Source organism: Falco naumanni, chromosome 13 (genome assembly GCF_017639655.2).
Source record: "Falco naumanni isolate bFalNau1 chromosome 13, bFalNau1.pat, whole genome shotgun sequence".
NCBI classification, from domain to species: Eukaryota; Metazoa; Chordata; class Aves; order Falconiformes; family Falconidae; genus Falco; species Falco naumanni.
In genome coordinates, this window is record NC_054066.1 from 1,549,661 (window position 1) to 1,574,398 (window position 24,738).

Sequence of the window (24,738 nt, forward strand, 5' to 3'; positions counted from 1 at the left end):
ACAAGGGGCTGGGTGCCGGTGTCCCGAAGCAGGGACTGGGGACATGAGCCAAGGTCCAGGATACAACGGGAAATAGCGGCACCTTCTCCTTCCTCTGCGGGAAGCTCGTCCCCTGGCTCCTGTCAAAGCCCCCGTGCCGCGCGCTGGAGGCCGGCGGGGGACTTGAGGGACGCGGTGGGGACAGGTGCCGTGAGGGCAGCGCCAGCCGGCCGGTGGCCTTTCTGCGGCCCTGGCGGGGTCGGTGGCATGGCTGCGCGAGCGAGAGCCGCCCCAGGTCGCTGGCCGTGCTGCCTGAAACCTGCGGGGGCTTCGCTGCCCGAGCTGTGCCGAGCAGTCATGGTGCCAGGGTTGTCCCCAGCGCTGGCTTGTCCCCGGGAGCAGTGGGAAGGCCAGGAGCGGCGTGACCCTTGGCGCGGGCTGCTTGCCCCGGCACCCCCCGCCTCGCCTGGCCAGCCCCCGCGGTTCCTCCTTGCTGGGGAGCTGCTGGTGAGTGCATGACCCTGGGTGCAAGTGCTGAGATCAGTAAGCGAAGTGCCTGGCTGCGCTCTCTGCCTCCATGTGACTGCCGTTTCCGTTAGCTCCTTCCGCAGAGGCTATATCGGGGCTGTACGCCCGGAGGGGGTGGGAGAGAAACCAGGCGGCTCGCACCTACCCCTGGCCCCCAGGGTCCCCCGAGGTCCCCCGAGCGCAGCCGGAGGGGCTGCCGGCCGCAGGATGAGCTGCAGCAAACCCTGCGCGCCGCCCCACGCGGTGAGTAACTGCCCCCCGATACCTTTGCCACGGGAAAACCCCGCCGGGGGGTTTGGGGAGCCCCGTTTGCCAGCTTGAAGATCTGTGGTGGCCCCTGAGTTGCTAATGCCCACGCTCGCGGGAGCTGCGGCTGTGTGGGCCCGTGCCGGGGCTGGCGTGCGCCGTGGGGAGCACCCTGGGCACCCCCAGATCTCTGCATGTGGAGTCCTCCGAGGGGCTGCGGGCAGGGTGCTGCTGCCCGCGCTGCTGCCCGCGCTCCTGCCCATGCTGCCGCCAGCCCTGCAGCTGCAGGGAGCAGGGTGGAAGGGTGGAGGTGCTTCTGCTGGTGGAGGCGGCCAACACTGGGCAGCAAAGGAAGGCTGAGCTGAGTGGAGGAAAGCGTGAGCTTCATCGGAGGGGCTCAGGGGCTGAAGGCAAGCCGAGGCCGCTGGATTTTGGGTGCGGTGAGGGCGCAGCAGGGTCCTTCTCCTGCCGCCGTGCGTGCAGGGTGCTGCTGGAGAAAGGAGCTTGGGAGGACATAAACTGCCATGTGTCAGCTCCAGCCCAGGGAAGGGAGGCCTTATCCCCACAGATTAATAAATGCTTTTTTGATAAGACACCGGCTTATCGCTTTTGGCTCTCCCAAGGAAGGAGACAAGCCAGGAGGTTGTCCCCTGCTCCCTCTGCTGCAAGGCTCTGGCTACCTGGGTTGCCAAAAATAACCCCCAGCTTTCTTCTTCAAGCGCTGGCAGTTATGAAAACGCCGCTTGCTGAGACCTCACTGAGACCTGCTCATTTGCCTGAGGTTCAGCTTTTCCCCAGATGCAAATGCCGTCAGCTCCAGTTCCACCAAGTTAGTAATGGGGCATCTCACGCTGGGGAGCCCCCGCTCCCCCAGGACCTCTGCCAGGGACGGGTGCTGGAGGGGACTCGGTGGTGGCTGGTCAGTGTCCCTGGGGGAGGAGTGGTGTGGAGAGGTGGGATGTGAGCCCTGGTGGGGGGGAAGCCTCTGCGCAAGAGTTGCAGTTCAGGGGCGTTTGCGAGCAGCTGTGCAGCGGTGATGGTGCCTTTCCCACATGTGGGGACCGGGCTGTCACCTCCTCGTCCCTTCTCCACCCCTCCAGGTTCTCCTTGGTGGACCCCACAAGGGCTCCTGCTGGGGTGGGTGGGCTCGGTGCCAGGGCTCTACGCTGTTTCTCCATGGGCAGCTTGCAGTGGGCCAGGTCTTGTGGGGCCTGGTGGCCACCGCTATGGTATGTTGGGAGCCCAGTGCCTCTGGGGGCAACAACAGGAGCTGGGCGCTGCCTGCAGGCAGCAGCTGTGGGCAGGAGGCTGGCCATGCACAAGGGTCACCGTTGCGGTGATGGGCTCCCTGGGAAAGCCTGGCCCTTTTGGGATGAGTGATCTGCAGCTTTTGACCTTCTCACCTCTGCCTCTGTCTCCACAGGAGTGCCACCGCTGAGATGGAGGCCCTGCTCCCTGGTGTCTCCCTGCTCCTGGTCCTCCTGGCAGCGGGATGGGGAAGCGAGGCAGTCACAGCCTGGGCACCATCTCCGGGTGGCTGCGAGCTCGTAAGTCCTCTCTTGCAAACCCTGGCTCATCTTGACTGCTTGGTCCAGCCCAGCAGAGCCCAGCCGTGTCAGCATCCCCAAAGCTTCCCCCGGCCCCAGCTACCAGCTTAGCTAAGGAGTGGACTGGGGTGCCAAGGCTCTAACTGTAAAGCCACCTCCTCCATCCTTACTCTGCTCCCCAAAACTTCTCCCTCCTCATCTTGCCCCAGCTCCTACCTCTCAGAGCAGTGTTACATATCCACGTCTCCCTTTAGGTGTGGAGCACCATGGACTGCACTGGGAGGTGGCTGAGCTCCATCCCAGGAAATCTTCGAGGTGACACTGAGGAGCTGTTGCTTGATGACAACACTATCCAGGTTCTGGGCAATGCCTCTCTGCTCTCGTACCCCCAGCTGTGGCATCTCAGCTTGACCAGGAACCGGCTGGAGCTCATTGAGCCTGGTGCCTTCCTCAGCAGCCAAGGCCTCTGCATGCTCTCCTTGGCAGACAACCTCCTCTTCACCAACTACTCGCTGACAGCGGCTGCTCTTTCTGCTCTGCCAGCCTTGAGGACACTCGACCTAGCTGGAAACCGCCTCACTGAGGACATGGTATCGGTTTTGGTCTGGAACCTGTCTTCCTTGGAGTCCTTGTCTGTGGCCAGGAACATCATCATGAGGCTGGACTCATCCATCTTCATGAACCTGACACAGCTGTTGGAGCTGAACTTGGAGAAGAACTACATCTTTGAGATTGACCAAGCTTTTGAAGGGCTGCAGAGGCTGCAGAGGCTCAATGTAGCTTACAACTACCTCCCGTGCGTGGTGGAGTTCGGCCTGACCCAGCTCAGGGTGCTCAATGTCAGCAACAATGTCATCGAGTGGTTTCTGGCCCTGGAAAGTGATGACTTCTTCGAGCTGGAGGTGCTGGACCTGTCCCACAACCACCTCCTCTTCTTCCCTGTGTTGCCCCGGCAGAGCAAGCTGCGCTCCTTGCTGCTGAAGAACAACGAGATGAGCTTCTACCAGCGCCTTCCCAATGGCACATCCCTGGAGAACGTTACGGTGCAGTTCCTGCTCATTGATGGCAACTCCACCAATGTCACAACGGTCAGTCTCTGGGATGAGATCTGCCACAGCAATCTCTCCTCCCTGCGCCTCCTGGACATGAGCCAGAACCAGGTCTGGTACCTGCCAGAGGGTTTCCTGGCCCAGATGCCCTCCCTTACCCACTTGAAGCTCAACCAGAACTGCCTGGAGTCATTTCACCTGTCAGAGGGGGACCCCTTAGCCACGTTGACGGAGCTGGACCTCAGCCAGAACCGGCTGGAGGAGCTGGGGGTGGAGGTGGGCAATGGGGGCATCCTGCCCAACCTGCAGCTCTTCAACCTCAGCACCAACAGGCTGAAGGTGCTTCCTCCTGGGGTTTTCACCTACACCAGGAAGATCACTACCGTGGACCTCAGCCGCAACCGAGTTGACCTCTGTCCCCAGCCAGCTGTTGCAGGCGAAGTGGAGAGCCCCCCCTGCGTGGACATCAGGGGTGTTCAGACCTTGACTCATCTCTCTTTGGCCAGCTGTGGTCTGCGGGAACTGGGCGGCCACCCTTTCCAGGGGACGTCGCTGATGCATTTGGACCTCTCTGACAACCACCAGGCACTCTCCGGGGACCTGGGGTGGCTGCAGGACCTCACTCTGACACTGCAGGTGCTGTCTCTGAGGAACACCACCCTCTCCTCCACTGCGGTGGACTTCTCTGCCTTTAACAGCCTCGTGCACTTGGACCTCTCAGGGAATTCCTTGACTGTCTTCCCCACCTCGCTGGGCATCCTGAAACTGCGCAGCCTGGACCTGCGGGACAACTGCCTCCCGGCCCTGCCGACGGACGTTGTGCAGACGCCGCTGGGGAAGAGCCTGCGGGAGGTCTACCTCAGCCGAAACCCCTACAACTGCTGCACGCTGGGCTGGTGGGACTCTCTGCAGCACGTCAAGGGGCTGCACGTCCCGGACGGACAGGAGGTGACCTGCAGCTATGCCTCCCGCACGCTGAGCCCCAGGGCACTGCCCGAGCCTGTCCGGTGGAGCTGCCGCTGGCAGACGGCTGACCTGGCGCTCCTCTACCTGGTGCTGGCTCTGCCCACCTGCCTGACGCTCCTGGTGGCCTTCGCTCTCATCTTCCTCACACTTAAGCAAAAGCTGCTGAAAATGGTGAAAAGCCGGTGTGGGGTGTCCAGCCCTTACTGATGGCTGAGGAGGAAGAAGGGCTCGCGAGTGGTGAACGCGAGCGGGTTGTCAGGATTGCAGGGTACAACCCCTCCAAGGTGGGTGAGATGGAGACTCGATGGATGGAGGACGAGGGGGTGCTGGCAGAGCTGCCGTTCCTGCTATGGGTGCCCTAAGGGTACCCAAAGAGTGCAGGACCGTGTCCGGTGATGGAGCCTGGGGCTGTGGTGGGCACGCTCAGAGGACACTTCTTCAGCAGAAACCTTCAGCTGAAGCTGGCGAGAGCCGAGCAGACACAATACCAAACACCTCTTAGCCAAAGGGGCGCAGACAGTTTCCCCCACCACATTTTTCCCCCTGCTTCAGGCTGTTCCTTTTATTTATTCAGCCCCGTAGCCAAGTCTCCACCGCACAGCATTGTCTGGGGCTGCAGCCAGCCTCCGCGGGTTGCCCCGTGCTGGAGCAAGCATTGCCCGGGCGCTGCCGGGAAGGGGCTCCGCGGCTGCAGCCTCCCACCCTGCTCTTGCCAGCACGGCAGCCCCGGGAGCACCCATGTGCCTGTGCTAAGGCAGGCGCGGCCAGCGGGGCTGAAGGGCACGTTGTTGCTTGGTTAAGTCACAATCTGATTAGAAAAGACCATTAAAAACAGCCCGAGCTGCAACGATGTGAAATGATTGAAAGGCAGAGGAGAATAAATTATATCGCTGGTGATATTTTATCACTGATTTCCTTTTCTCCAGCAACTGCTGGATTAAACAGATGTAAAGGAGATAAAATACGAGCAAGCCTTCTCACTGTTGCGCAAGCCGTGCCCCGGTGGCCACGGCTCCTCGGGCCAGCCCCGCTGGCAGCACGTCCTGGCTCTGCCGCGCCAGCACTGCGCTACCTGGGGAAGTGCCGCGCTGGTCCTGGGAGGGTTTCCGTGGGTGGAAATGAGAAGTGGTGGTGGGTTGTGCCAACTCAAAAGCCCCGCTGAGAACCAGAGCACCTTTATTCCTGTGGCACTGTCAGGATTTTTCCAGTGAAACCGGTGTCTGAGTTTAACGGGAACACAGGGTGCGGGGAAGCGCGCGGCAGTGCCTGTGTGGGCACACCGACGGCTTGTCCTTGCTTGGGCTCGGAGGAGCGCGGTGCGGCGATGTGGGGTGCGCCGGGGGCTTGAGCAAAAGGGAAAAGAAACAGCATAGCTCAGACCATGCTGGACCAGCTGGCAGCACCGCTGGGGCCAAGTACTGGCTCTGGAAACCTGCTGTCAAATCTGTCCCAGAAAAGGGGCTGCTCTTTGGCCCTGTTTTAGACCAAAATAGCCAAACCCAACCCGGGCCCCAGCTGGGGAATCCCTCGGCCTATTTCAGCGGTTCTTGCCCGTAAGCTGCGCACCCGAGGGACAAGTGACCTGTAAACACCTCCCTGCGATACCTCCCATCGGGTCTGCGCCGGCACCAGGTCCCGCAGCCGCGTTTCAATGCCTCCCTGCTGGCAGGGTGAGCAGGGTGCTCCTGTAAGCACCCCCTCCCCGGGGCTGTTTCCCCCTGCTTTGGGTGCTGGGTCCAGCCTCAGAGGGTGGATGTGTGCGCTTCCTCCACCGCCCCGGCCGCTGCTGCTTCTTCTCCTTTTGGTGGGGGGATGTGGGGTGCAGCCGTGGGTGTGCCATGTAGGTGGGAACCTGGGGGACTGGCTCTGCCTGGGGTGTGGATAAAAAGTGGGTGCTATTGCTCGTGATGAGCCGATGTGGGGGATGCTCAATGCTCCTCCATCATGGGAGGTGTTAGTATCTTGGCATGGGGGGATGGTGCCCGGAAAGCTGAGGCTCACCTGAAGCTGGGACATGCAAGGGATGTCAGGGCAACACGGCAAGCTTCCGCTCTCAGGGTGGCTGATGTCCCTACCAAGCTGCTCTTCATCATCTTTGCAAGGTCATGGAGATCGGGGGAGGGTCTTGGTGACTGGAGTAAGGCAAACGTTGCACCCCTCCTCAGTAACGGGCAGAAGGACATCCTGGGGAGCAACAGGATGGTCACCCTCATGTTGGGAAAGCCATGGAGTATGCTTTCTTGGAGCACGTTTCTAGAAGATGGTGGCTGGGGGCAGGCAGCGTGGATTGACCAAGGGTGAGTCACGCTTGGCCAACCCGCCTGCCTCTCAGGATGACATGGATGGGTTTGTAGGCAAGGGGAGAGCAGTGGGTCCATTTACCGCAACTTCAGCCGGGCTTTCAATACTGCGTCCGACGACGGTCTGGCAGCCAAGTGAGGATGTCACGGCCTGGATGGGTGGGCCCCCGGGTAGGTAAAAATCAGTTGGATGATCAAGCACAGAGGGTAGCAGTTAGCAGGACGCTCTACCAGGAGGCTGATGAGAAGACACGAGGGGTCTGCTCTGGGATCTGTCCTGCTGGATGTCTTTGTCCATGATCTGGAGGCGGCCGTGGAGTGCCTTTGTGTCAAGTTCACAGATAAGTCAAATTGGGACGACCAGTTGGCACTGGGTATGGCTGCTGTCCTAAAGGACCGGGGTGGGCTCGAGGAACGGGCCAGCAGGAACCTCACGATCCAGGGAGGCGATCACCTCCCTCAGCCTGGCCCTCATTAGACCTCACGCGGTGGGGACAGCCGTGCCGGGGGAGGGGGGTGCAGGCCCCGCCAGGACGAAGCTGGGTGCGGGCTGGATGGGGAGGAGAGGTCCCTGTGGGTCCCCTCCCACCCAAGTGGGAGGTCGTTACGTGCTGTTATGTTGCAATTTTTGACTGGAAGCAGAGCAAGGCACGTGCTGGAGCCCTACACACCCTTTCCGTTCCTGGGAAAGCTGAGTCAGGCTTTGTATTTTTTTAATTTTTGGCAAGCAAGGCATCAGCTTCCACTTATTTTCTGAGGACTCCCTTGGACAAACGTAAGGTCACTTATCTCCAGTGATGACAGAGTACAGCAGTTTAATTGACACCCCTTTCAGATTTTTCACAGACCTGACTCTATAATTTCAGTGTGTAGGAGAGCTCGTCCAGCCCCCAGCTTCTCTGCTATGGCATGATGTCTTATTGATAAAATTGACGTGTTTTAATTAATTTGTGGTTTCGCAAAGGAAGCCAGGAACTAAACTAGTCTCAGAAGCAATTTTCAACTCCTCTTAAGTCACCTCAGCCATCGGTTTGTTGAGGCCACTCAGCTGGGGATGAAGGCCCATCCCACTCACAGCCACCCAGGTTCAGAAAGCCAAAACCTGGGAAGCTTTTGGAGTTGCATGATTTTCTAAAGAATCCCGGACTTAGTCCTCCAGCTCTTACAAGAGGGCAGGATTCGGTTAGTACGAAGCGGTAGACAGTGGGATTAAAAACTTCAGTGGGATAAGTAAAATCTTTATTTGCAGAGATGAATTTCCCACTAACCATCAAACCTCCATTACCTGGAGGACCTTTTTGCTGTAGCTTTGCTTGTCACATCAGGTTGTCCCTTAGAATGATTCCAAGCGAGCCAGGAACTAAGCCCTGATGAGGCAGCAGGCATAAAGGTTTTGTTCTGCTCTAAAACAACCCCCAGCCTTTGTGACCTGCCCCCCTATCTGTTTTTTTTTGGCTAGTTTAAGCACATTTTTCCTGAGCTGAGCACTAACTGAGAAAGCATCGTCTAGTAAGAAGGAAGCAAAACACCTCACTTCAGCAGTCTGAAATCACTGTATTTTCAAAAGTACTTTCAAGACTAATTTTGTTTTGGTAGACATTCCATTTTTTAAATATAAGGATTTATATTTGTAAAGCTGAAGCTGGAGATTTACACATCGCTCAGGAAATGTCAGAGTAATATTCTAAATGCGATGTTGATTTATCCAGAAAGATTAAGATATATTTAACATTCCAGCAAGCAATAATAAATACCGTACTTAGACAATAAAGCTTTAACACTGCTTTCGAGACATAAATATTTAACACTTCGTTTTCTGAGAAAGCTGAATAGAAATCACAGCAAGGCAGGCTGGTGAGGTTTTCAGCCAAAGCTGACTGAAATGTAAACAAAAGAAAGATTAAATAATTCAAAATTATTTTAGGCACTCATCCATAGGAAAAGATTAAAAACACTCAGTAAGTTCAGTTTCCATTTCATCAAGTTTGGCTTCTTAAACAAAGTTCACTTAAACCTGGAAGCGCTGCAGCACCTTAGGCCTTGGGTTCCCCGCAGCCAACGTAATGCGCATCAATTGCAGCAGCTGGAAACGGCGTGGAACAACATGTACGCTGGGAGGACTGTGAGACTGGTCTCTGAACTGCCCACCCAAGACATCTGTCCAGAATCAGATTTCTTCACCTGACTCCACGTCCCAGCCACAGGACTCCAGCTGTTCATCCTGTGGAAACTCAACCTCAATGTCGTAGATGAAATCCGGATCATCCTTCTTCTTTCTGTTCTTTTCAAAGAGCTCGTCCATGATGGTCTTCCTTTTGGCTAGTTCCTTGTCATCTAGTTTGTTCATATCCTCTTCTGGGTCGATGGTCGTTTCCTGCCGCAGCTTCTCCAAGCTCTCAGCCAGGCTCTCTCCTCCCAAATGGCCTTTCAGCAATCTGTACAGCTTCTGCAGCTGACGCAGCGAGACTCCTTCCAGGTAAGCCTTGTGCCGAGGGTTATTCTTCAGCTGCTCAGCAGCCATGCTGCAGTCTAAAGAGAAAGCCACTGTGAAGACTTACAGCTGCAAGCAAATCTCTTCCCAGAAACCCATCCCCTTCTCCCAAACCCTCAAAAGCGAGACCTCCAGACTTAGCAGAGCGACTCCTTGGGTTAAGATGTAGCCTTGGGCTCCTCAGGGGAGACGGTGTTACCTCAAACCACCCCTCTCTGCAATCCCGGTGTGCTGGTAAGCAGCTAAAAATGCTGTTACCAACCAGCTGTTCCTCTCACTGTGTCTGGAGGGGGCTTGGGGAACACTGCAAGTAAATGCACCGCACCTGAGAACTTGGAGAAATTCCTGACGGGCATGATACGCTGGCGAGTCTTATCCTTGCCGTCTTCTTTGTAGATCAGGATAATGGACAGGGGCTGAAAGCAGATGCCGCACTTCTTTGCAGTGTAAGTCATTACAGTTCTCGCTGCTGGCTGAAGTGCGGTCAGCTTTATCAGAGAGGTCCTCAGCAATGTCAAAGCTCACTGAAAAACAGGAAAAGAAAAAAGGGAAAGAAAGTGTGAGTGTCTCTCAGTGCTGTTCTGTTTATCAGAATTAGAGTGATACAAGTTCAGCAAAAACACGCAGCCAGGCTGCAAGTCTCCCTGATTTCAGTGGAAGCTGAACGTGTCCCCACACGCTCCGTGAGCTGGCTGCCGGGGCACAGTGACGCCCAGCTGCTGCTTTACATCTTTGTCACTACTCGTCCGGGAGTACATACCACACACATATTTTTTGTCCACCAGCTCAGTACCGTACTATACTAATGACACTAATAATGCTACTACTAAATGATACCTAAAAGACTTTTTGTTACATTTATTCCTTTTTTAAAGTGAAAAATGTCATAAAATAGTAAATCAATGTATTACAGTTTCTTCACAAGCAACTTTTACTGCGTATTATATCCATTGCTCTGAAAAGCCAGGAATTGCTTACCTACCAAACCCTTTTCTACTCTAACCCAGGCTTTTAACTTTGTATCACCTGATAGCTCATACAAAAGCTCCAGGTGTGGCTTCAGGGAGAATCTGATTTTTCAGTAAAGATATGATGATGTGTTTTTGCTGTAAGATTATTTGAGCATATCTGGGAAAAAAATATTCAGAAAAATGCAGATAAAATGAAAATTTGAAATGTCTTGGAACCCCACTGAAAGAGTTTCCACAAAATTAAACCTGAATGTTGCAAGAGATGCAACAAGGACAAAATTCTGTTATACATACCTGTCTATTATACATATTTGCTTTGAAAGGATACAAAGTGTCCTTTATCTGTCTCTGTTGCCGTCACAAACCTGGGGATAGCCTACCCTTATTTAATATGGTAAGGGAGAACCTTGCATACATAATGTTGATGCATGTAACACTGAATTCCCCTTTTTAAAAGAAAATAAACTTAAAAGGAAGGGTACCTATTCAGTTTTTATAAAGCCTCTTTACAGTTTCAGAGTGATGTCAATACAGCACCATGTCTGTAACCTACGTCATACGGGCCAAGGAGAGAGATGAGATTCAGAAATGAAGATCAAAAATAATTAAACTCCTTATTATGCAATGAAGAAAATACTAATTTTAAAGAGAGGAGATGATGTTCAACCATTTACTCCTTATCAAACTAAAATACACCATCCACGAAACTGAAAATCTGAGAATTTACAAGTGACAAATGGAAATACTCTTTACATAACACATTACCACTGGTAGAGCTTCAGCTATAAAACATTCATGAGGGTCAAGGGTGTCTTAAGATTTGAAAATGCTGAGCTGCCACATGTGTGTGCTGAGGAACCGAGAACTTTTGCCTTACTGAAAAGGTGGAGAATGGGGATGAGTGAGGAGGAAACACTGACTGACCCACTAAACATATGGCTTTATCTATACAGACAGCAAGAACAGACCGTATAAACTAGAATTTCATCTTAAAGTAAGGACTACTAAACTCCCAAGTATCAGCACGTCATCAGCTACTACATGAATGAGCTTAGGAAGTTAATCCATAATTATCCTTTTTACTCTTCCCTGCAAAATTCTGTCCTGCAGCAGGAGAGGAAGATGTCAGCCTGCCTGGCAGCAGCAACTTCTCTTTTCCTGCCTTTAGCGCATTGAAAAATTGCATTAACCTTCAAAAGCTACTTTTAAGTTGGATTGCAAGGCCCTCCTTCTTTGTTAGAAAGATTCTCACGTAGGAAGGAGTTCAGATTTACAGTGATGTTCTCAATACTGAAAATTAACCACAACCTTTGGCTTTTAAACAGCTCTAGGAGTTGGGCAGAAAAGCAGAAGTCTCTCAAGAGCCACTTTCACTATTTTAAAACGAGAAACGACGCTTCACACGGCACCGAAATGGCTTTTTGAAGGGTCACTGACGATCAGAGCGAGACCCGCCCCGGAGCAGCGAAGAAACCCTCGGGTAGGCGAGCCAAACGCGGGAGGACGCCGCTGGGGCCGCGCACAGGAGGGGCAAGGCCTGTGTCCCCGGTAACGGCGGCTGCGGCCGGCGGCCCCGAGCGCGCAGGTGAGGCTGTGCCCCGCCACCCGGCGCCGTTAAACCCGCGTTCCTAGCGCTTGTGTCCGCCGGACGAGCCAGCCCCGGGGCCGTACGCGGCCGAGGCCCAAGCGCTGACGGCGAGAAGGGAAGGGAGCTGCGCCCGCCCGCCCCGCGCCCCCACCTCAGCTCAGCGGCGGCGCTCTCCCTCGGGGCGTTGCCACGGCGACGGCCGCGCGCGCGGCGGGCTCTGGCGCCGAAGGCCCCCGCGGGCTGCCCGCTCTGGCGCCTGCGGGACGCGGCTGCCCGGGCCCTGCCGCCGCGCACCGGGCGGGACCGGGCGGGACAGCGGCGGCGGGGCCGGGGCGGCGGGGCCCGGCGGGGCGGGGGTCGGACGTGCCCCGCGGGGTCGGGCGGCCCAGCGCCAGCCCGTGCGGAGCGGGCCCGGCATGGCGGGCGGCCCGCGGCGGGGCCGAGCGCTGCTCCGCGCCGGGCTGGCCGCGCTGCTCTGCGTCCTCCGTAAGTGCCGCCGGGCCCGGCCGCGGGGGAGCTGCTCCCCGGTGGCCCGGCGGGGGAGGCGGGCCTGGGCCGCGGCGGGGGTGGCGGGGGCCCATGCCCAAGGTGCGACGGGCAGCGCGGGGCGGGCGCCTTCATGCAGCCGGTGCCGCTGCCCGGCCCTGCCCGCTCCGCCGAGCACCGGCCCCGGGGCGGCCGCACTGACGGCGACCGGCTCGGCCCGGCGGTGCGGGCCTTCGCCCCGGGAAGGCCCCGCCGTAGGTGTGCAGGGCCGGGCGCCGAGGGTCTGGGGCAGAGCCCGAGGACCCGCCTTGCTGCGGGTCGCGGCGCCGTTTCCCTGCCGCCTGCCGTGCGCGGACTGTGTGTGCGGGTTCTCTGGTGTTGCTCGGGGCTGCCTGCACGTGGGGTCCTCACCTGCTGCTCTGTAACCGCCGCCGTGTGTTCTGTGTCACCGCAGATGCGCAGGCGGCCTGTCAGGGTGCCGGCGTCACGCAGGAGCTCCTGAACGAGGGGTTTCACAGGTGAGCTGGCATCCCGGCGTGGCTTTACCTGTGAAGGAGGTTCTCTTTGCATTTGTGCACAGTTGTATCGGCTCGCTGAGCTGTGATCCACAGGGAGCTGTGATCGCTAGGCATGGCCAGGCACTAGGAATGTGTTAGCATGATGAAGGAATTAATTCTGCAAGCTATAGCAGCAGAAGAACAGGAGGCCCCTTCATAAGATCTGTGTGGAGGCCGTTGATAGTTCTGAGAAGTTACCAAAGACGTGAGACTTCATTTTGGTTGTGGATGTGGAGTCAGCGTGAGCTACATCATCCTAACCGGAGAAGGACAGCATGGCCCAACAGGGAACTGTGTTCCCAATTTGTCACACGTAGTAGGCGAGAGCTGCATCTCAGCTCTGTGCACTTCAGCATATGTCTCTTGGGTTTTTGTTCCAATCTTTTGAAGTGCAGGTATGAACGTTTTCCTTTTGTTACTTGTTTGTAGGGACCTGCTGGTGAAGGTAGAACTTGGTGTGGTGGGGGAGGATGCAGGAAGATGCACAGTGGCAGCTAGAACTCGTCTTCCAGCAGGAATCTATGTGGATCCCTATGAGCTGGCATCACTGCAGCAGCACAACCTAACAAAGGTAACAACCCAGACGCTAAGACATCTGGCAGTTACTCAGATAAGGATGAATATGCTCAGCGAGTTGCAATCTGTGTTTATTATCTTGGTCGTTGAACAAAGGTGATTAATTTCTTTTCCTGGAAGGAGATGCCACACTGTATTTTCTTCTTGACATTTCATCTTATCTCTCCACTTGATCAGCATCGCCGAGTCAGGGCATTTTGTGGCATATGCTGGTGCTAGTTCTACATGTAGGCATGCGTACTGGGGAGCTGCTGCTGCTCTGCTTAGCCCTGGATGAGCAGCGATGGTGAAAGGCTGGAAAGCTGGAAGGTTAACCTCCACAGAAGAGGTGCTGCTGAGTTCTAAGTAGCGTGCTATGCATTTGGACTGAGTAGCTTTGCAGCTTTATTTTCACCACAGCTTTCCATGCTGCATTCCAGTCTTTGCTTTGCATTTTTGGTGGAGAGAAGAGAATGTGGCTTTAAGGTAATCTCCTTAGGTACTTAATGCAGTTAAAACATACGGATGCAAAGACGCTAGGCGACTTCTGCGGTTGAGATGCTTGCGGGTGCTCGTATGGCTTTGCTTATACGCATCACTAAGCCACTGCCTCTGAGGTTTGGCTGCAGGTATGGTTGCACTGTAAACTTCTCACATGTAGAAATCACTCATTGGCATTGGAGAGGGACTTGAAAAGTTATTTTGGTAAAACTTAAGGACAAAATTTCCAACTTGAGCCTCCAGCCCACAAAATTAGAAAACAGAATGAGGAATATTATTTTCCCTTATGATGCTGCAGTAGGTTACCGCAGCAGTGGCCTCTTAAATCCCAGAACCATGCACAAAATGTTCATACTTTTTTTCTCCCACATCCCTCCCTTTTTCTCTGCTTACAGGCGGTGTTAATTCCTGATGTCATTGATGTGGAGGCTCCAGAGTACTTAGCCACAGATTTTCTTCTTCTCTTGTACATGGAACCCGACCCTCGGTGTTCTCACTGTTTCAGAGCTGCCTTGCCTGTGCACGGGCGGTACCACCGGCCAGCAGAAGAGACCAGTGAAGTGCTGGTTGTTCTGAAGAGCCCAGAAGTGTTGGTCTGCTGCTGTGACAGTGAGATTCTTGTTACGTGCTCTTTTGGGGAGAAAGGAATAACTGCAGGCAATCCAGAGCTTGGAATCTAGTTCTTTATTTGTCTTCCGGAGATGGAGCTCTCAGTAGACATGTGAACATGAGGGGAAGATAGTGGCCCTGATAAAGACCATGTTGTCTTCCTCTTTGAATGCTGCTGCCTGACCAAAGACAGATTATTTGTCAACAGAGCTCTTGGTGTTGCACTGCTGCCATTGTACCGTTGTACTGTGGCAGGCTGTTTGGGCTCTTTCGCCTGAAAGCACTGGCAGTTGGTCTGTTTGTCACAGTCCTGGCAAGCCCTGGTTTGTTTTTTTTTTTGTTTGCTCAGGCTGCGTTTTTGCAGTGTTTCTCTTGGCGGCTGAAGCTATGCAGGACGTATTTAATATTCACAGTCATGTATTTACAGTAATCAAAGTATTCTGATGGTTTCTAACACTTTCTTTCTGCATTTCTTTTTTTAAGGGGAGAATGTAGAAAACTGTGTGCCTGAAGGTTAGAATGGTTGGAGTCTCAGACTCCTGTGAAACCAGAACCTGATGTCCGCTGACAGTATTTCAAATTACATGAACAATGAAATCCTACAACTGTGCTACAAATTGTGTTTCCTTTCACAAAACCATTTTTGCTAGCTGCCAAGTCAAATGTGCCAATGATTCTCAGCTCCTTTATCTTTGCTTGCACATTAATTGAGAGATGATTTTCTGGGGTAAACTTGGGGGCAGGGAAGACTGCCTGGTCAATTAAAAAAGGGGTGTGAAATCTTTCAGTTTTCCTGGCATGTTTACTACTTATGAGCAGGAAGACATTTTTATTAGTAGTATGAAAACATTTAGTCCATTGGAGGGGAGTTCTTGCATGGGCTAAGAGGAGGCCAACAAGCAGAAATGGAAGAATGACTTTTCTCTTCCCCCAAAACAATAACAACTGCATGGCTAAAGGTGAGGAGTCTACAGGCCAGTGATGAATTCTTTGCCCTGTTTAGGACAGAAGTGTCAGGATACCACACAGGTGAGATTCTTTCTTGCGTACCTACTGTATCAGGAAGGGAAGAGTTGCAAAGTTTGTGAAGAGCACTGCCCAGCACCACTTTGACCGTGTAGGTTAGCTGGCATGTTTTTGTCCGTGCTGTTTCACCTGTTGGCTTTCAGGGAGTGGATTCTGTCAAGCTGTTGTGGAGGAAGGATGCCTCATTTGGCAGACTCTTGCAGGCCATATGGCTTCATCCCATCTGGGTCCTGCTGATGCATTAACGTCTTCCGTAGATTCCCTGTCAGCAGAGTGTTGGAAGCCGGCTGAAGTGGAAGCTCCCTGTTCAGGCAGAGGTGTCGGGCCCTGTCAGTGGTACAGCGTAATGCACAAACCTGTGAGTTCTTATTTCTGGTGGGAATCCTAGGTTCTCTTTGAACAATTGCTGCCTTTTTTTCATTAGCAATTTGCATAGTACAGGAACTAATCAGTAAAAGACTAGTTGTGTGATTCCCCATTAGAGAGACTCCCCTCTTCCTTTCTGACCAGCTTTTAATGCGGGTCATCCTGCCCTTCTGACATGCTTGTAGTCACTCTGTGTGCTCTTCCAGCCCTTTGTGATGGCTGCTCTCCACACCTTTTTTTTTCCTTAACAGTTTACTTGGAATTCTAGGATATAATTGGCACTGATCAAATTGGGAAAAGTCTACAACACAGGTGCTTCAGAGGAGTAGCAAACTGGAAAACTACTTTATGATCTAAGGGAGTGGTAAAACTGTAAAGATTGAAGGAATAACATCTTAAAAAAAAAAGGCCACTTCTATTTGTTTGGCTGTTATCTGATTGGCTAAGTATTTTGGAAAAGGTGAAGTTTCTTTATTCTGTGTTCAAAACCAAAGAAAGTTGGATCTTTAGTGTGGTCAGCAACTGCCTTTGATACTTGAATGGGGTGCAGCAGCACAGAGATTCAGAAATAAGCTTAATTCATCTCATAACAAATCTGTTGTTTTAGTAACACACTTGCCTTCCTACATTTAAGATACCTGCAGATGCCTGGGATACCTGCAGGTCTTGTCCAAAAACCTTTTGGAGCTTCCTGACTAGCAGATGAACCAAATAGTTCTCCTTGGAGAAAACTGGCTTCTTGGTGATCTGTGGAACGCTCATTCTGACAGCTTCTTTCTTCCATGCTGTGTTACATGCATATCCTCAATGGGAAGCCTATTTTAAGAGCAAAGATACAGAGGATATAAATGGCTACCATTTAAAAAGGGTAGGAGATAAATTTATTGAGCTTTGCACTGCATGGGTGGCTGGTGCTCCAGTTGCTGTGAATGGAAGGGTGATGTCACGTCTTGGTTTTGATTTCAAATCCCAGAAGAAGCCCTAGTAAAGGGCTAATTAAGTAATAGTATGGTACCTAATCCTCTAAGTTGCAGTCAAGAAGAAATAGCTTGCTAAATGCCTGTAATCCATTTATTTTTCTTTGTAGGCATCTGAGGAATCGATTCTGCAGGTTCCAGTGGGGCTCAGGCAACATAGCTCCTTAGTGTGTGTCGCGACTCTTCTTGCCACAGTGCTCTGTTCCAGTCTGATTCTCACAGCTGTATGCAAATATGGATACTTCTCCCTGGTGACCTCCTGAGGATAAAGAAATAGAGAATGACTGACCTCCATCCAGCAAAAATAACTGAATATTACATCAGCGTCCTAAATGAATCCTATTATACTGTTATTTATATCTTAGTAACATGCAAGGGTGCCATAATGGGTTATAGTTCCCTTGATCTAATTCTTACAAACACCTTTCATGCACCAGGAGACTGTTTTGGTGCAGTGACAATAGACAAAGCGGACGGGGGGTAGGAACAGCACTTCAGAAAGCTGCAAGGACTGCCATGGGCAGTGTGGCAACAGTCAGGAGTGGAGCGTCTGCCTCAGATTGCCTCCCCCTGCTCCAGAGCCTGCTTTAACTACTGTGCTGCCTCTTGTACAGGTGTTTGTATTTCTTGATTTTAAAATAACGGACTCGGGGATTGGTTATTAAGGGTATGGAAAACATCTAGTCATTAAAGTTTCTGAATTTTAAGTTTGTTGTTTGGATGGGTTATGTATGAATTTGTGAAGAGAAATTCTGTGCTTACCTGGGGCAGGAGAAGGCTTAAGTAATCTCTCGCGTTCTAAGTAACTGGGAGGAATTAGCTGCTCTTGGTCAAATTAGTTGAAAAGAGTTTAGAAAATCTGAAGGAAACTTTGTTCTGTTAGAAGCAGAAAGAGTAACCCTTGGAAGATGAAAGCTGTGAAAAGAGCAACTAGAAGCAAATGTTTAGAAGACTTGCATTCAGCCATCAGAGCAGTTGATAAATACAAGGAAATGGAGAGGAAATTACTTAATGGAAAACCTGAGTTGCTCTGGATTGACAGGCGAGATCGGTTGCTCTTGCTAGTTGTCAGTAGGTGGCATTGTGAGTTTATGGCAACTCCTGGAGACCATTGCTGGAGAAAATAGATTTTATTTCCTATAAGCTGAGAGTAAGTTAGTAAAAGCAGGTGATTTTGGGGAGCGCGTGTGTGAGAGGGATGAATCAGAATTCTGGTGTTCATATTCTGCCCTCCTTTTGAGGGCTCTGCGTGCAGCCAAGACTTCTCATCCGCAGAATCGGCCTTTCATCACTGTCCAGCTGTAGCTTCAGGATCCCTTGGGCATCTTTCTTCTGCTTCTGCTGGAATTCAATAGAGAGCTCGTCTTGTGACTTCGCCCACGACAGGTTGGCAAGTGTTCTGACACTAGGCTCTTGTTTTCCCTGCACTGTGCTGAATGATGATGGCTGCGCCAGTACTTCATCCACTACCTCAGAGGAGTCATACGCTGCATCTGCTTGGGGGAAGGGAGAAATTACAGAGAACAATTGCAGGGCGATTTGGCGGCCTGTTTAACCACATCGGCGCAGCAGGGCCGTGGACTAGTATTGTAATGCTTGTCTCCGAGTGGGATTTTTAATTCCTGGAGTTGTTTGTTCTAGTGCTTGGTCTCTCTTACACAGGTAAGTAATTCTATGTTGCAATCTGATCCCTGGAATGGCAACGTTCCAGATTGTCTCTTGGCTCTGGCAGGTCTTTATCACCTGAAAGCTCACTTTTGGTTTTTTAACATCATTTAAGATAATACCATTTGGAAATCACAGATTGAGTTCCTTACTGAAGACAAGCTGCTTGATAGCATAGCCTAGGGAAAGGAGATGGCAATGTCCTTCGGACAAAGGAGAAAAAATATTGCAAGTGGCAAAAATATGTAAGTGGATGATTTGGAAATCTGTCCAAGTGGAGATGTGAGAAGGGAAACCCACGTTAGCAGTAAGATGCTGTAGGAGAAATGGAGGCAGGAGGGGCTTGAATTATAGGGGGCTTAGCACTGTCAGTACTGAACAGTGACTTCAGTTTAAATGCGCACTAGTCAGTTTGGCTGGTGCATGGCTCACTAGGTATATCTAAAATTCATCAAGATCCCACTAATAAGCTTTTCAGCTGAACTTGAGTAATACTAATTAATGTAAAATATGAGAGAAATTGCAGTACTTCTCAACGGATCTTTTTAAATGGCAAATAGCGAATATTCGCTGTTTTTAAATCCATAGCACTTGTATTATAAATATAGTAGACATGTTTTTCTTTAAAAGCTGTAAATAAGTCTAATAACTATTGTAGTGTTAAGTATGAAGTGATTTGCCAGTGAACTTTCTCTCCCATACCAGAAACTACTGCTGTTAATCAAGCACTGCATTTAGCAGGCATGCCCCGATGGTGTGCCAGACGCAGGGGGATGCAGCTGCCCTGGCAGGTTCAAAAGATGAGCTGTAAGGCAGTCATTTCCCCGTGGAAAAATTCTGGCAGCTTTGGAGACAGAAATGAGGTGGCTGTGAGTTCTTAGCAAGAAGACATAGATGTAAGGGTTGGACACAAATATGTCCATCATTAATGTGTGCAAGGACTGAATCAGAGCATTACAAGAAAAGGGGAAGCTGCAGGCGTGTTAAAGGCCATGTTAGAGTTGAGACTTTCTGAGTCGTGAATGAATGGGTGAACAAACCCAAATCAAAACAAAAAAAAACCCACCCTAGTTTGCCTGGGGAGGGAGACAGAAGAATGGGACGGGGGATAAGGATTCTGAAAACAGCTTGGAGCAGGAGCCAAGTGGGTTTAGGGGTACAAGGCTGAAGCAGCGAGGAGAGGCAAGGTTACCTTACAGGGAAGGAAGGTAGAGCTGAGGGAATTGTGAAGGATAGAAATCTGCAGTGTTTCTTGAGAGGTACATGCAGAGATGTATTTGCAAAAGCTTGATCCTAGAAGGATTTAATAGACTTGAGTCAGAGTAGGAAAGTAACAAAGCAATATGCGAAGAGAAGCAAAGGCTATGGCCTTGGCTGCAGTAGGAAGCGGACCAGAGCAGTTTCCAGTAGCCACAGCAGGGTCACTTTGAGGTACTGGTCCTGGCAGAAAGGGGCTGAAACAAGGCAGGTCCATGGGGGCAAGTTTTCTGTGGCCATTGGCTCTGCAGTAATTCCGTGGAGAGTAAGAGACGAGACAGCCAGCAAACGCTGGCTGAAAGCACCAGAAGCTGGAAGGTTTGATTTGTTGTACTCCTCATGCCAGGACCTGCACAGAGGTCTGAAGCCTTCGTGGAAGCCTGCTGCTTTCCCCCAAGGCCTTCATGAAGGGGAGCTGCCTGGTGCACATCCTTCTCCTGAAAGAAAAATCAGGTGTTGCTTCAGGCCTGGACTGGGAGGTGGGGTCCAAGGCTGCAGGACAGGTGGGTGCTTGGGGAAGTCATCTGGAAGATTAAATATGTCACAGGAATTTTGGCAAAGAGGTCTCGAGGGCACATACGCTGCTTTCTCAGCTGTGTTACTACTGCATCTCTTGGGACCTGGGGGCATCAGAGCAGTGGCTTAGGTCGCCGAGGGTAGGAGAGGCAACGTGGGAAGCTGCTGCGTGTCCAACGCATGCTGGTTGCACCGGCAGGGCCGAGCCCTGAGCCCTGTGGACTTCTGGACCTGGAAGTTGGTGGGAGAAGGGTTAATTTGTCATCAGCTGTTTTGATACAAAAAATGAGCCCCTTCCAGTACCTTCAGGGCAAGAGGAAGAGCGAGCACAGCACCGAGCAGGAACATGTAGGCGATCACCCTGGTGTGCTCACCCTTCCCCACCCGGCTGCAGCGCGGGTAGGCTGCCCCCGCGCCACCACCTCAGGGAGCTGGGGGGGCCTCGGGAGACCCCAGGCACCGCCTGAAGGCCCTGTGCCGTGCGAAACCGGTTTTCCTCATGAAACGAAGCGCTGAGGAAATAATCTCAGATTTAAACGCCAGAAGATGGAAGCGAGGCGGGAAGAAGAGCCAGTTCAGCCGCGGCCCCCTCTGTTGCCCTGGGGCTGCGAGCTTCTGGCCCTGCAGCTCGGTGCAGCCCACCGCCCCGCAGCAAAAGAAATCGTGTATAAAGCTCGGGCGGCGCGACCGGCAGGCAGCACGGCTGTGCCTCGGGCGGGGGGCGCGGGGGGGCCTCGGGGGAGGGGCGAAGGGCGGGGGGGGCGGAGCCCCCGCCCCGCCGCGCTCCCCTCGGCGCAGCCGCCCACGCGCCCCCGGCGCGGCCCTTCCTGCGCGGGCGCGCTGCCCGCCGGGAGTTGTAGTCGCGTGGGCGGCGCCCCGCCCCCGCCCGCCCTCGCGGGCTGTGGCCACGCGCGGCGGTTCCGCTTCCCCCTCCGGCTCCTGCCGCCGCCGCCTCGGTGGGTCCCGCCGCCGCCGCCATTGCAGAGGCGCCGTGTGGCGGCCGCGCCCCGCTCAGCCCGCCCGTCCCCCCGAGGCGGCCGGCGCCGCCCCAGCCCGGTGAGTCCGCTCCCACCTGCCCGTCCTTTGTGGGGCCCGCCGGGCCGGGCCGGGCCTGCGGCGGGCGCGGGGCGGCGGCTCCTCACGGCGCTTCCGGCAGCGCGGGCCCGCTGGCTCCGCCGCCTCGGGCACCCAGGGCGGCCGGGCCGGCTGCGGGAGGGCGGCGCGGCGGGGCCTGAGCTCGGCCCCGGCTTTCTGCGGGCCGCGGCGGGCCCCGCCTCGCTGCCCCGCCGCCGGGAGCCCCTGCGAGGGGCCGCCGCCGCCCGCGGGCTCTCCGAGTCCTTGGGGAGCCGGTTAGAACCTCGGTAACCTCGGCGGGCGGGGAACGTCGGCGTGGATGTGGCTGTTAACGTGGGTTTTCCCGTGAGGATTTGCAGGCGCGGGTGCGGGCGGCGCAGGTACCGCGGCAGGCGGGGGGCGCGCCCATGCCGTGGCTGCCGTGCCCGGGGTGCCCGTAGCCCCCCGCCTGCCGCGCCGGCTGAAAACCGTGGCTCTTCGTGCCCCTCACCTGCTTGGTTTCTTCTCCTCTCTGTGTTTTCTGCTGTAGTTTTGCTCCTGCTTTCTGTGTTTGCTCTGCCAAAGCCCTGCAGGGGGGTCTGGTTGCTTAGTGGTAAGCGGCTCGGAGCAGGGCGAGTGAAGGCTGTTTTAGCCCAGTATGTGCGAGCAGCTGCCCAAAAGCTGGTTTGGGAGCAGAGTGCATCAGCTGGCCTTCAAGGAGCAATGTCGCGCTTTGCCGGCAGCCAAAATACCTCGGTTCACGGGTTCATGGGCTGCCACGGGGTGAGCAAAGGTGGTTCAGATATTGCAGTATTTTAATCATCATTATTTTGAAGGTCTTGCAACAATAGCAATGTTAGACGCAATTCAAACGCAGCGTATCATAGGTTTTTTTATCGTGTTACTTCAGTCTTTCTCTGGTTTTGCCAGTCTTTTTTTTTGGGGTGTGTGTTTTTTATACTTAAAAAAGCAGGCATGTTCTTGTGAAAGTTTCAGATCTACTTTGCACCATGGAGTATCCTCATAATATGAGCCCTGGAGTGGTACCTCCCTAAAAAACCAGGGAATTAACTACTTTGTGATTCAGTTTCTTCATTTAGGAGATGGAGGTAATTTAACTCACACGGACATTGTGGAGGCGGGTTGAGAAATATCCGTATGTAACCAAATGAGTTGTTCCAGTTTTATGTTACCAGAGAACTGACAAATCAGACATTTCATTATTACAGACTAATAGACTGAGATAGAAGCAACATTAGAACTATAAAAATGCAAAGCCTTTGTGTTATGAGTTTTTGAGTGGAATCATTAAGATAAGAGAAGCACTTTAAAACATTACTCAGTGAATATTTTGTAGAGGAAGGAAAAGCCTGTTCTGCAGTTCACTGGTTGGGCGTTTCAGTTCTTGAGGCCAGAACAGAAATACTTGAGAAAGACAACACAGAAGATCTGAGTTACTCCAAGTTGTATGTGAAATTTGACTTGGCTTTGTGCAGACATAGTTGTTAAAGGAAAAAAATGTTGGGCTATTAAATGGGCGATAATGTCTCTGTCTGTCTTACACTTTTTAACACTGTGCAATGTTTTGGTGCATCCGAGGCGTGTGCTCTCTGAGCTGCTGTGTGGCAGCTTGTCAGAGGCTGATGTACTGAAATGAAATTTGTACCGAGTTACAACCTGGATGTTTGGCCAAGTTGGGGGAGTTTCTTTCCGGAGGCACCTGCTTATGTTCACCCACCTCTCTGGGATGGGTGCTGGGGAGGATGGGTGAATGCTTTGACCATGTATGGTAGGTCTAATCTTGTGCTTGTTTTAAAAGGTATCCTTTTAAAAACTCATGCAAGCTTGCACTGTTTGAGTCAGCCTTTTGGTTATGCTTAAAAGAGAAAATTACTCAAGCACCTTTGGTTTCTAAATAACTTTAGAATATGTGTAAAGGGTATTATTGATGCTGCAGATTTTGTCCTTGTGGTGGTGTGGAAAGCTGTAGGGATCCAAATCTAGGTCTGTGTGTTTTATTAAGAAGAGAGAGTTCTGCTTCAGAGCTCTTGTATCAGTCTTGGGGTTTTGGTTTAGATTTGCCCCCACCTGTTCTCTGTTTTCTGCATTAGGAGGTTTCTGAGGCACTGAGAGCTTCCCTGTGAGTTTTGTGCCAGTATATTCTTGTTTCTTACAACACACACATTTATTGACATGTCTGTGCAGCAGCCACGACAATGAAAAAGCTATTTGTTCTGAAAACAACCCCTAGTTATAGAGACGCTATTCTAGATGGCAGGGCCCAGCGATAATGCCAGCAGTGATGGAAGTCCTGGGGTCAGAAACCAGGATGCAGGCAGAAAGCTTTGAAAGCAAGTTGACTTGCCAAAGCATGCAGGAGGGAAAAGTAGCGGAGGTATGGTGATGGGGGGAGCGAGAGGAAGGAGGGATCTTCAGCAGCCAGGCACCAGGTATTAGCATGCGTCCTATTCAACTGCATTTCTGCTGGCAGCTGAGAAAAAGCAACCGAGTTGCCAAGAGAAGGTGGTTGTTGGAGCTTTGCCTTCTTTTCCCAGAAATGCAGTAGTTGTGATCACTTCTGCTCTGTTCTTGTCAAAGCAGAGGCACTCTCTTGGATGAGGAGAGAGACTCAGAAAGGCTGCACCAAGCTCAATTGTTATTTTTTCAAGGAGACACCTCCTTCCTCAATCTAAATCGGATTTGACTGTCCAGCCCAAGACTTTGAGAGTGTAATTGCACAATGTCCTCTTGGAGAGGTTTCTGCACCTGCTGTGGTAGTAACAGTAACTGAATGTACCTTTTGAGTTCAGTTCAACATTGCAAACACTGAGGTTACCCCTTGCCCTGTGAAGTGCAGCGCTGGTAAAGGTAACTAATGACTCGAAGCCCTTGGGTGCCAGGCTCAGCTCCCGGGTTGCCTCTTGGAAACGATACAGTCCTCTTAATGCAGCGCTTGGCCCGTGCTGTGTTGATTCTGCCTCTCTGCAAGGTCAGTTTGACTGGGGAAGCGCCATGGAGGAGGCTGCATCTCCTGCAAGCTTTCCACATTCGCAGGACTTTGTTAGGCAGAAATCGGCGTGTTCTCCAGCCTTCTGGCCTAGCAAGGCCATGGGGGAAGGGGTGCGGGCATGTGTGAGCAAGAGGGGGAAGCTCTGGACTCCTGCCGTGGTGTGAGAGCAGCCGTGCTTGTGGTAGGCAGCAGCTGGGAAAGAGGGAAGGATTCCTGGGTACTTGCCTTACGGCAAAGTGCAAGAAACCCCTGGGCAAGGCACCGGTTTTGAAGGCAGTTTCCTTTTAGCAAGGAAACACTGCGGCATTCCCTGAAGGCCTAAAGAGTCTTCCTGTGCTTTGCTGTTTGGAATTAGGGTGTCTTGAGACTGCCGTCCTGTAAGATTTTAGAAAGCTCTTACCTGCATTTAAATGCAGGCGGTAAGAGGTAGCGGATGGCTTCAGGTGAGAATAAGAGATCTAGTGACCTACCGAACAGGGGCCAGATGGTGAGGTG

General features: G+C 52.7%; 4 protein-coding genes across 8 annotated transcripts in view; 3 read left to right on the top strand and 1 right to left on the bottom strand.

The window, feature by feature from the left end:
* The first annotated feature begins 480 nt into the window (after window positions 1-480).
* NRROS (negative regulator of reactive oxygen species) lies at window positions 481-5,212 on the top strand. 2 transcript variants are annotated; one of them, XM_040612525.1, is made up of 4 exons: window positions 481-750; window positions 1,473-1,582; window positions 2,177-2,300; window positions 2,555-5,212. In XM_040612525.1, exons 3-4 carry the CDS (start codon window positions 2,193-2,195, stop codon window positions 4,520-4,522), a joined length of 2,076 nt encoding a protein of 691 aa, XP_040468459.1. In that variant the 5' UTR covers window positions 481-750; window positions 1,473-1,582; window positions 2,177-2,192; the 3' UTR covers window positions 4,523-5,212. The 2 variants fall into 2 exon arrangements, with proteins under 2 accessions (XP_040468459.1, XP_040468460.1); XM_040612526.1 differs by lacking the exon at window positions 1,473-1,582.
* A 92-nt stretch (window positions 5,213-5,304) lies between these two features.
* CEP19 (centrosomal protein 19) lies at window positions 5,305-12,655 on the bottom strand. Of its 2 annotated transcripts, none has more exons than XM_040612532.1 (3): window positions 12,563-12,655; window positions 9,432-9,630; window positions 5,305-9,144 (listed from the first exon to the last, which is right to left on the bottom strand). In XM_040612532.1, the coding sequence occupies exons 2-3, from the start codon at window positions 9,559-9,561 to the stop codon at window positions 8,783-8,785; spliced, it is 492 nt and encodes a 163-aa protein (XP_040468466.1). In that variant the 5' UTR covers window positions 9,562-9,630; window positions 12,563-12,655; the 3' UTR covers window positions 5,305-8,782. The 2 variants fall into 2 exon arrangements, with proteins under 2 accessions (XP_040468466.1, XP_040468467.1); XM_040612533.1 differs by lacking the exon at window positions 12,563-12,655 and adding an exon at window positions 11,817-11,867.
* Window positions 12,020-17,449, top strand: PIGX (phosphatidylinositol glycan anchor biosynthesis class X). Its single transcript, XM_040612531.1, has 6 exons — window positions 12,020-12,151; window positions 12,606-12,669; window positions 13,138-13,279; window positions 14,160-14,373; window positions 15,657-15,757; window positions 16,853-17,449. Exons 1-6 carry the CDS (start codon window positions 12,082-12,084, stop codon window positions 17,003-17,005), a joined length of 744 nt encoding a protein of 247 aa, XP_040468465.1. The 5' UTR covers window positions 12,020-12,081; the 3' UTR covers window positions 17,006-17,449.
* A 3,705-nt stretch (window positions 17,450-21,154) lies between these two features.
* The window catches only part of PAK2 (p21 (RAC1) activated kinase 2), a 47,780-nt gene continuing 44,196 nt past the window's right edge, over window positions 21,155-24,738 (top strand). Inside the window, exon 1 of one of the 3 annotated variants that reach the window (XM_040612527.1) lies at window positions 21,155-21,236. The gene's annotated coding sequence lies outside the window, so the exon portion shown is untranslated. Of the gene's footprint in view, window positions 21,237-21,539; window positions 21,635-24,738 lie in introns of those variants that run through there. The other 2 variants (XM_040612529.1, XM_040612528.1) reach the window with 2 other exon arrangements.